This window comes from Stegostoma tigrinum, chromosome 18 (genome assembly GCF_030684315.1).
Source record: "Stegostoma tigrinum isolate sSteTig4 chromosome 18, sSteTig4.hap1, whole genome shotgun sequence".
Classification (NCBI taxonomy): domain Eukaryota; kingdom Metazoa; phylum Chordata; class Chondrichthyes; order Orectolobiformes; family Stegostomatidae; genus Stegostoma; species Stegostoma tigrinum.
The window spans coordinates 34,629,042-34,640,490 of NC_081371.1; the positions used below are offsets into that span (position 1 = coordinate 34,629,042).

The 11,449-nt window shown below is 41.2% G+C and overlaps 1 protein-coding gene across 14 annotated transcripts in view; it reads left to right on the forward strand.

Annotated features, from left to right (window-relative positions):
- Positions 1-10,247, forward strand: part of LOC125461111 (suppressor of tumorigenicity 7 protein homolog) — a 180,883-nt gene extending 170,636 nt beyond the window's left edge. For 4 of the 14 annotated variants that reach the window (XM_059652442.1, XM_059652446.1, XM_048549510.2 and 1 more), the window contains one exon: positions 9,904-10,247. In XM_059652442.1, coding sequence (XP_059508425.1) covers positions 9,904-9,999 — 96 coding nt within the window. In that variant the 3' untranslated portion in view covers positions 10,000-10,247. Of the gene's footprint in view, positions 1-8,664; positions 9,295-9,903 lie in introns of those variants that run through there. The other 10 variants (XM_059652445.1, XM_059652443.1, XM_059652441.1 and 7 more) reach the window with 9 other exon arrangements.
- The last annotated feature ends 1,202 nt before the right edge of the window (positions 10,248-11,449 follow it).

Below are 11,449 nucleotides of genomic sequence, written 5' to 3' on the forward strand. Positions count from 1 at the left end.
CAATTCACCATTCATCCTACTCCCACGCACGCTTTGTCTTGACCATACAACAGCCCCAGACTCTCCTGTATCCAGCTCCTGACTTCTTCATTGGGACTGGATGCACTCCCAATAGTGACCATCTCTCGCAAAGGTGTTGCTGACAGTGGAAAGCAGCCAGCCAATCAATTGGCCAGCAGGTCAAAAATTGAGACATCCTCCATACTTAAGGATGGGAGGCAGCTCCACTTTTTGACCCTTCTCGAAGTTACATGTGGGGCTGATTGGGAGCTTGTATCACTTTCTCTTAGATTCTTTTGGTAACATGGCATAGAACACTTTCCATTAAATTCTGCTCAAGATTTTCTTTTGCAGTAGTGAACTAATATCCTACAATGTCTCAGGCTATTTAGAGATCCCAACAGTATAGAAATCCATGTTCTAATAATTTCCTTATAGAATAGGGACAAAGCCAGCCAACATCGATTGCCAGTGTAGTGGCTCAGTCATTTGAGTTATGACTTCAGGTAGAACATTGCAAGTTTGAATGGTTAATGGCTCTCAGATTTTCACTTTATTTCCCAGAGAGATGCAGAGATGCACAATCACCCCAGTAAATGAAGGAACAAACTCTTGCATATTTGACAGTGGGTGGGCAGAGCAGGGAAGAAAATTGAGTTTTCACCCCTCGACAGTGAGCAACAGCATTGCAATAATGACAGTTCTGAACACCCCAGTTGAGTGCTTATACCAAATTTCCTCTTTAAGAGAGAATATTTTTTAAAAAGATTTTTAAAAATGCTATTGCACTTGAGTCATTGCAAAGAGCCGCTGGACCATTCAGCTCTTTAATTTTAATAATGTAGGTATATCATATGAGCCACAGAACCTTGAGCTGACAAATTTATTTTAGACAGTCCTCAGCCTCAGGTAACAGCTGTGCTCTGATGTCAAAGTTTTGTCAAAATCTGAACCCAGGTCACAACATGAAAGTCTGTGACCTTAACGCATTGAGCCACCTGAGCCCTGGTGCATAGTTTCTGACTTTCTTGTTCAGAGTAGTGCGTGTCCATTGTGTTACTCAATAAGTCTAATGATAGAAGTTCCCTTGACTCCAAAGTGATGATGTTTACGTGTGGGTGCCTAAAGGACCCCTGTGACTACTGTAGACATATCAAAATCACAATTCTTTGATCTTTCTCTGACCTTTACCTTGGCTGATAGGACGGGTTGCAGTAGAACTAAACTGAGTCAAGCACAAATACCTCTTTTGAGTTAGACAGGTAAGATCTGATTTGGCAGCAGTATGACTGAAGTGGTAGTTTACATTGACAGGTACTGAAAGATGGCTGTTGACTCACCACTACTGCCGTCAAGGATATATCTATCTAACAATTTTGTGGTATACAGAGTAATAAAGTGACGGCTTGAGAAATGAGATAGCTGTGTCATAGAAATCATTACACAATTTACTATGATGTATGTTATTAAATTCAATTTCTAAAAATTATTTTAAAATAATTTTTTTGCACCTGTCCTTATTGGTGATTTAATATCTTTGCAGATCAATGGTATTAGAACATAGAATGGGCAAACAATTCGGAATTACTTTTGAGTCCTTGAGGTGCAAGACCTTTTTGATCTTATCCTTATCTTTCTGATCGGTATTGCTAAGAAAGGAACAAGGTTTGTCATGTCACCCTTATATGCAAAAGGCTTGGACAAAAATAGTACAAAATCACCTGATTTGCACAAAATGAGATCACTTAATTGTTACTTTCTCATTTTTTTAACATGAAGGTGGCCGTATAAAATCCTGATGTAAAAGGGCAGTTGGAAAGATCAATGAAACTCAGATGAAAGGATTTTCACGTGTGCACCATGGTTGTCCTTAATCTGTGGTGTGAGCTTTGATTTGTAACCGCAAAATTGTTTAAAGGCTCAATAATACAAACTAGTTATTCTGGCTCTTTGCGTGCCTGCCAGTTCCTAACTTTAATCATGGGATATTAATATGGATCTGATGGTGCCAGATAAGGCCAGTTTTGCAACTCTTTCTCGCATAGCTTTTTAACTATCAAATTCAGGACATGACTAAAGATAGTAAGATGCCATGTTCAAGTGACTATTTACTCTTAATGCCAGCTTTTGAATGCCCTCAGTGCTCCCTCATCTGAGACGTGGAAGTCTATTTTAAGTCCCTGCCCCCTGGCCTGTGGAATTAGACATTTAAAATAGATTTGGAAATACAGGGCTGAATCTTACCACATTTTGGCAAAGCCTCTCTTTCATTACTTCACACAGGGTTTGTCTCCCCAAGGCCTGGCAAGTTCCTCACGCCATTGTCCCAAACTCAGCCATGAGTTATCTGCCACGCTCCTTAGGCATCCCTCTTGTCCAATGCTAGTGCAATTCCTGGATAAGCCCCAGGCAGAAGTACTCAGCACTGTTGAACACCATCTTTGAAATGCATTTGTGTATGCAGCCATATATTCAGTCCAGGGCTGCCTCAAACATGGCTGTTAAGAGAAAGTTGGCACTCGCATTGTGTAAGTGACCGAGAGGATGGAGTGGTGAAAGAAGTGTGTCCTCTTACCACTGAACTGTCATAGGAGGCCATGCCACCAGACCAAGCCTGATGCAAGGTCCCAAATGGGTCAGTGCAATCTCAACCATCTGGAGAAACACCCAGTAGTGCAGGAAGAGGCTCAGTGACATTCTTCATAATGCCCAGGGTAAGTCCCACCATCTTCTCTCTTCTCCTTTACATTCACTCTGTCTCTGATACTGCATATATCTCCTATCATTTCTCGTGCTCTACCACTTTCACTATCTCATGCAACATCTTCCCCCACTCGTGCACACACATCTCAAGCCCCTGCGTGCTACTAACCTGGATGGTGTCTGCAGTGTCTTCTCACTCACTCAGGACACCTCACCAGCTTTCACCCACCCACACCAGCGCTAACAGCTGGGCCAGACTCTTCCGGCTCACTCAGTCCCTCTCTTTTTCTCATTCCAGGTTAGAAGAGCTCATTACAGAACTGAAAAGGCCAGGGCAGTCAGTGGGGTTCTGATGTTCGTCTCCTCAACCCCAACAAGGAGAGGATCTTGTCCCTCACCAGTGAAGACCAGGGCAGCCCCTGTCAGAGGGTGGAAACCACCATGTTCCAGCAGTGAAATAAGATATATTGCTCATTTCCATGCTACCTTCCCAGTGCTCCCACTGTGCCTTTCATTTTAACATGCCACAACTTCCACCTCTTGGTCGCAGCATTCTTTCTTTTGCCCCCTGTAGGCACCAGTAGGATGTCCTCAGTGGCCACAGTCTGGCTCGGCACTTCACAAGATGTTCACTTCGTCACTGAGGAAAAAGACCCTGATCTCTCCGATGAAATGTTGACAAGGGTGTCTCCTGGGCCCTACATCAGCACAGTTACTGACATCTCAGTGACAGCGTTAGCTAGTTCAGAGTTGGGAGCACCTGCTGGTGAGCACTTCACTGCCACATCTCTGGTTCTGACTACGGAGGAAACAGCCCAGGTCGCTGCCACTTAGGAAATTGCTAAAGGTCAGGCACCTACTGAGCCCCAGGCAGGAGACGAACCTATAGCATCAGTAAGTAGAGACTACACATGTGCACAATTGGACACAGGAGTTGGTTTGCTGAAGGCACTAGGCAACCTAACTCAAAGGCTGCAGGATTGCACAAACACTGTTTGCATCATGCTCCCTCTGGCATGCGAGTGTCTGGCTGCCTCCCTGGACAGGTTTGCTTCTGCCAAGGAGAGCAAAGTCAAACAGTCTAAGATTCTGCCCGATATGCACGCAGCCCTGTACCTCATCACTCCAGTCATTAGTGGTCAGCACCAACAGCAAAGCAATAGCGGAATGAGGGAACTTGAGGGGCCCATTCATCACAAGGTGGCATGATAGTGCCCCAATCAGATAAGAAAGTATATACAGGTTCCCCAGAGGTCACCACTCAGAACAATCCGAATGTGGCTGGGCCTTCCATATCGACAAAAGAGCTGAATTCCTTACGTGAGACGAGAGTGACTTATGGTACCAAAGACCCCTAACAAAGGTGGAGTCAATGAGAGTCAGGGGAAAAACTCTCCATTGGGTGGAGTCATACCTGACACAAAAGAATATGATTGTGGTTGGAGGTCAGTCATCACAGCTCCAGTTATTCAGGACCCTGAAGAAGAGTCACTGGACCCGAAAAGTTCATTCTGGTTTCTCTCCACAGAAGCTGCCAGACCTACTGCACCTACTTTCTATGTTTCTATGACTGAATTGAAAAATACAATATTCATCAATTGTGATGTAGTTGCACAAACTATAGTTTTGTTTAGTGACTCTTCCTCTCTGTCCATCCATCCACCTCCCTGTCCACAATGCTGCTTACAGTAAAATAAAACGCATCTCCAGAATTTATTAATTATTAGATTTTCTTTCACTAGTTGCAGTACATTCGATTAAAAATAATAAACAAAGATTATTATCACCCTCTCTCTGGCATTTATATAATAGTTGTTGCCTCTGACAGGCTGATCTGTTCTGTTCATTGCAGCTGATGGTTGTTCTGTGGCATTCAAGTCTTTGGCAATGAGTGAAGATTTTCAATTCTGACATGCAGCTGATTGGCTTCAACTTTTTTCTTGCCTCAGATTTTAATTGATAGCTGCATAAGTGTTAATTACATTTTGAGTTTGAGGGAGAGAGAAAACAGATTGTAATTCTTTGGCAGACTCTCAGAAGCTTGTAGTTTTGATTCGACAGCCTGCCTTCAGAGCACTGGTCAGTCTGCAGCTGTCATGTTCAGCCTGGTCAAACGACCCAGTGGTTACAGTGGCCCGTGTCAGAAGTAAGAAACTGTGATTAGATGGTTCGTTTTATGTTAAACGTTTGGGTTAGCGCAGGAAACACACTTTAGTTGCTTTTAGGAATATAGAAGCAGAAGTAGGCCATTCAAGCTGCTCCACCATTGAATTAGATTAGGGCGGCCACAGTGTGCTACAATGTCACTTCCCTGCATTATTTCCATTATGCCTTGATGTCACCAGTTTGTATCTGTTAGAGGAGAGCAGTAAAAGTTTGTAATTTCTGCCCGTAGAACATAGAACATTACAGCGCAGTACAGGCCCTTTGGCCCTCGATGTTGCACCGACCTGTGAAATCAAACTGAAGCCCATCTAACCTACACTATTCCATTATTATCCATATGTTTATCCAATGACCATTTAAATGCCCTTAAAGTTGGCGAGTCTACTACTGTTGGAGGCAGGGCATTCCATACCCTTACTGCTCTCTGAGTAAAGAACCTACCTCTGACATCTGTCCTATATCTATCAGCCCTCAATATTCATCATTTACCTGCCACCTGACGCACCCTCAGTTTTCCAGCAAAAGTTGCTGCATAGTAGTTTGGAATAAGTCTCAGTTTATTTTAGTCCTTAATTCAGAGACGCTGCTGGAACTGGTGTTAACACTTCAGATTGAACTCGCTGATTACAGACTGAAATTCTTGCTGGCCTGTGTGGCGAAGTTAATCAATGCTGAATTGAAACATTGGAGATTATCCATGCTAATTTCAAATCAGTTTTAATTTATTGATTATGAAAAATATTGTTATGTTTCTTAGACCTTGCAATCAATTTAAATCTTACTCTAATGAGATGGTAAGTTGAATCAAATTATTAGAAGTTGTGATTACAACAGTTAATAATGCTTTGACAAACTTTTAACTGACAGTTCTAATTTAAAAATAAAACTCCAAGTAGACAAATTGTATCCAAATGATTTGTTTATAAAGCCATGCCATATTGCTGCCCGTAGGTCCAACTGACATGTCGAAATTAAAGATAATGTTATTTGAAATAGCCCCATTAGTAGACCAGGTACTTAATAATGAGTGAAAACGCCAGTTCTGAGGAAGAGTCACTAATCCCAAAACATTAACTCTGATTTTTTTGTCCACAGATGCTGCCAGACCTGCTGAGCTTTTCCAGCAACTTGTGTTTTTGTTCCTGATTTACAGCATCCATATTTCTTTTGGTTTTTACTGAATAATGAGATGTGCTTTAATTAGCAAATATCGTGACTCATTGGTTAAGAAATATAGTTTGAATCCAACTCTTAGGCGCTGGGATATTCCCACATTTACTGTGGAGTCATAGGCCATTATGTCACAGATAGAGGCCCTTCACCCCATCATGTCCAGGCCAGTAATCAAACCCCTATATACTCTAATCCCATTTTCCAACACTTGACCCATAGCCCTAAGTGCTGCTTTTCAAATTTTAATCTAAAGTTTAAATATTGTGATGGTTTCCACCTCACTGCTGCAATGTGTAGATCTGGCTTTGAAAATAAAAGTCCTTCATTTATCTTCAAAATTAAAATACATCCTTGACAACATTTTGCATCTGATTGTATTCAGCTTGCTACCTTTTGTGAAGGGCTTTATAAATAAATCATGCTAGCACAATGTGTCATTTAGCATCTGCTTTTAAAATGGGTTTGCTCAACTATGCCGAGCAGCAGTGGAGTAAATGTCAACACTGGCCCAAGGCTACATAAAGCAGCAAGACTGTTGGTCCAGCAATTATCTGATAATCTTACAGACTTGAATGGGATCTGAAGAGCTTTCCAACCTGCATGTCGTGCGAGGAAATAACAGTTGCTTTGAATAAGTGAACATTTCACACTGTCATATCTTATTCCCACTTTGGTGTCTGAATGGGTGTTTAATTTGCTAGAATTTTCTCACAAATCTGATACATACCTGTCTGGCTTATTTCCAAGCATTATTCTTATTTGCTGAACAGAGCTCAGAGAAAAATGTGGAGCCAATTTTCCTCTGCTTCATGTATGCATAATGCAGGTTTCCCCAGTGTGAAGCAGAGAATAAAATGGACAGATCCTCCTCTCCCTCTTCTGTATTTCATACACATTTCCAGCGATAAGTCTGGCTGTGGGTGGAATGTTTCTATAAGAAGCAGATGGATCATTCATGTGGAAGCCATTTTCCTGGGTTTCTGCCTCGCACAGGTCCAAACACACAAGATCAGATGAAAATGGATTTTTGGTGATGGGTTCCATCTCCTTACAAAAGTTTTGCAATTTCTTGACTTGCACAGACAATCAGAGGGTCTGGAGGCTGTTTGGATGATTATAAATAGCAGCCCTCGGGATGTAGCTGTCACTGTCAGGCCTGAAGGAGTAATTGTGTTTACAGCTTTTATAGAATTCCCATTGACATGGCTACTCCTGCTCTTGGCATCAAGCCAGAGTATAGGCATGACAGAAAACTGTGCACAGTGGGGAGGAGAAATATTTGCACCTTAGAGTTACTGTTACATTAAAGAGTGCACCTATAATGTGGGTCCACTCTCACATACTTGTTCTCCTCATATTGTACTTTTCCTTTAATGTTTACTCTTTATTTCTCTTCCGTGCTTTCCCAGTGAGGTTTTGTCGCAAGCCAAGGTCTGGTGGGTCTGGACCAGGCTGGTATTCTGTTGCAGTTGTAAATGTGAAAAATATAGGGCTCCAATAGTTGGATTCAGTACTCAGTTCTAATAACACTGTAGAACAGAGGAGGTATGGTTAGTAAGTTTGCAGATGACACCAAAATTGAAGGTGTAGTGGACAGCGAAGAAGGTTACCTCAGAGTACAGTAGGATCTTGATCAGATGGGCCAATGGGCGGAGAAGTGGCTGATGGAATTTAATTGAGATAAATGTGACGTGCTACATTTTGGAAAGGCAAATCAGGGCGGGACTAATACACTTAATGCTAAGGCCCTGGGGAGTGTTGCTGAACAAAGAGACCTAGGAATAAAGGCTCAGAGTTCCTTTGTAATGGAGTCGCAAGTAGATAGGATAGTAAAGAAGGCAGTTGATATGTTTGTCTTTATTGGTCAGTGCATTGACTATAGGTATTGGGAGGTCATGTTGCAGCTGTACAGGTCAAGCCACTTTTGGAATACTGAGTGCAATTCTGGTCTCCCTGCTTTCGGAAGGATGTTGTGAAACTTGAAAGTTCAGAAAAGATTTACAAGGATGTTACCAGGGTTGGAGAGTTTGAGCTACAGGGAGAGCCTAGGAAAATAGGCTGGGGGTATTTTCTCTGGAGCATTGGAGGCTAAGGGGTGACCTTGCAGAGATTTATAAAATCATAAGGGACATGGATAGAGTAGATAGACTAGGCCTTCTCCCTGGAGTGACGGAGTCCAAATTAGGAGGGCATAGGTTTAAAGTGAGAGGGGAAAGATATAAAAGGGATCTAAGGGGCATTTTTTTCATGCAGAGCGTAGAACGTGTATGGAACCAGCTGCCAGAAGAAGTGGTGGAGGCTGGTACAATTACAACATTTAAAAAGCATCTGGATCAGTATGTGATTGGAAGGGTTTAGTGGGATATGTGCCAAATGCTGGATATCTGGTTGGCATGGATTGGTTGGACCAAACGGTCTGTTTCTGTGCTGTACATCTCTATGACTCTATGGCAACAAGTAAAGTAGTAATGATGAATTAACAGCTACATCCGATCCTGTGACCAGTGAATTTATGAACTTGATTTGTGACCTGAAATAGTATGATATACTGCATGGGTTGCACTGTGACGATGCTACAACTAGCCATAATGACTAAATTCTCTTTACTATTATCCATTAAAGCATCAGATAAAGGGAAAAGATGAATTTGCATTTAAACAGCGGCTTATGACTTCTTCAGCTTCTTCAAACATCCTGAAATTTCACAACAATGAATTAGTTGTGGTGCCGTAATTCTTGCTTTTGAAGGCAAACGTGCACAACAAGGTCACATATATAATAAATAACAAATTAAGTGAGTAACCAGTTAATTTATTTTGGTGATGTTGCTTTTTATTATTCCTGCATGAAATGTGGGTGTTGCTGATTCTCTATCCCTAAAAGGATATGGTTGACCAGGATTATTGCGGAGGTAATGGCCTAGTGGTATTATCACTAGACTGTTATTCCAGAAACCCAGATAAAATTCTGAGGACCTGCATTCAAATCCTGCTATGGCAGATGGTGGAATTTGAATTCAGTACAATGTCTGGAAATTAAGAATCTAATGATGACCATGAATCAATTGTTGATTGTTAGAAAAACCCATCTGATTCACTCTCACGTCCTTTAGGGAAGGAGGCTGCCATCCTTACCTGGTCTTGCCTACATGTGAGTCCAGACCCCCAGCAATGTGGTTGACTCTCAACTGCCCTCTGGGCAATTGGGGATGGACAATAAATGTGGCCTAGCCAGTGATGCCCTCATCCTGTTAATGAATAAAGAATAAAGGATGCCAGACTACTAGATAACAAAGTGTGCAGCTGGATGAACACAGCAGGCCAAGCAGCATCTTAGGAGCACAAAAGCTGACATTTCGGGCCTAGATGAAGGGTCGAGGGCTAAAACGTCAGCTTTTGTGCTCCTAAGATACTGCTTGGCCTGCTGTGTTCATCCAGCTCCACACTTTGTTATCTCAGATTCTCCAGCATCTGCAGTTCCCATTATCCCAGGTAGTACTACTGACTGCTTTCCCTTGGTGCTAGCTCAGCCAAATTTACTGCCTCCAATGTTCACAACTCTTTGTACTACCTCAAAGAAGAGTTAGCATGGAATGAGGTATTGCGACCTTGTTCTCATTGAAATAATGTACGTAGAATTGCAATGTTTTCTGAAGAAGTGCTAAAGTCACAAAAGCCCTTTACTTCACATGTAAAGAAATAATCTATAATTCTTAAAATTAGATATGTTGCTAAAATATTGGACTTAAGTGTTGCTGAAGTTCAGTTTCTATATCCATTTTTTGAGCACCTGTTACTTGTACTTAATTCTAAAATCTTTCCTCCAGTGAGTTCTTTTTTCTCTATCATTTTTTCTCTCCAGTTTCTCAGTACATTGTTTGCTCCATTAAACTTTGTGATGGAAAAGGTTGAAAGCATTTTGCCTTCAAGCCTGTGGCATCAATTGACACGGATCTAAGAAGAAAGGAGTTGTGATAGACTGACTTACCATGACACCTGTGCCAAGCTCACATCTTGCAGAGTGCAAAACAGCATGAAAAAGGGATGAAAATCTATGACTTTAAGACTCTATATGCTATGTTTTGTTCTTACGTGGACATGTTTTCTGTTGTACCAAACAAAAGTTGTTGTTGTTCTATTTTATTATTTTGCTTTTCGCAAAATTCTACAAAAATAAACAAAAAAGGCCCGAAAATAAAATTTAAATTTTGTGTAATATAAGTGGAATGGAACATTTCTTTAATACTGTTATGAATTTTTTTCCCATTTTTATTGTAATTTCTTCCCAGTGAAATTGTCCCTCAATAAAGTAGATGAATTAATCATGCAAGTAGATTTAAATGGGTATTGTATAGCTGTGATGAAGGAAATGTGGCTGTATGATCACCAGATATAGGGATTGAATATGCAAGGCATTCAGATTTTAAAAATGATAGAGAAAGAGGAAATGGAGGTGGGGTAGCATTGCTGGTTAAAGAAGAAATTAATGCAATAGTGAGGAATGATATTATCTCTGGTGAAGTGGAATCTGTGTGGATAGAACTTAGAAGCATCAAGGTGCAGAAAATGATAGACCCTCTAAACAGTAGTGGTAATGTTGGGAAAGGCATGAAATAGGAAATTAGAAATGCAAGCAGTAAAGATACAGCTGTAATTATGTGTGACTTTAATCTGTATATAAATTAGGCAAATCAAATCCATAACAGTGCCAAAGAGGAATTCCCGGAGTGGATATGAGATGGTTTTCAATATGTTGAGGAACCAACTAAAGAACACCCATCCTAAACTGGGTATTCTGCAGCGAGAAAGGAAAATTGTAATTGAGCTGTGTCAAGACCTTCAGCAAGAGTAACCAATTCTTCAATAAGATGGAGAGTGCCATGGTTGATTCTGAGACTAGGATCCTGAATCTAAATAGAGAAAACTATGAACATGAGATGCCTATGATAACTTGGGTAGTATTACTTAAAGGGATGCTGGTGGACAGCCAATGGCAACCATTCAAAGAGCGCACGAAGGAACAGTGACTTTTACTACAACAGTGAACCGGCAAGTTGGCCTGTCCATGGCTAACAAGGAAAATTAGTGATCACATTAGATCCCAGGAAGGACCATACAAATTGCCTTAAAAAAGCAACAGACGCGAGGAATGGGAGCTGTTTAGATTTCAGCAAAGGAGGACGAAGGGATTGATTAAGACAGGGACAATAGAGAATGAGAATAAGTTTACAGGGAACATAAAAATTGATTGTAAAAGCTTTTGTAGATAGAGGCTCACAGTCTAGGATATGGGTTATGCCATTTAGGACTGAGATGCAGAAAAATTCGACCACCTAGATAATGGTAAGCCTGAGGAATTCTCTGCCAGTGAAGCCAGTTGAGGCAAAAATATTTAATGTTTTCTAGAA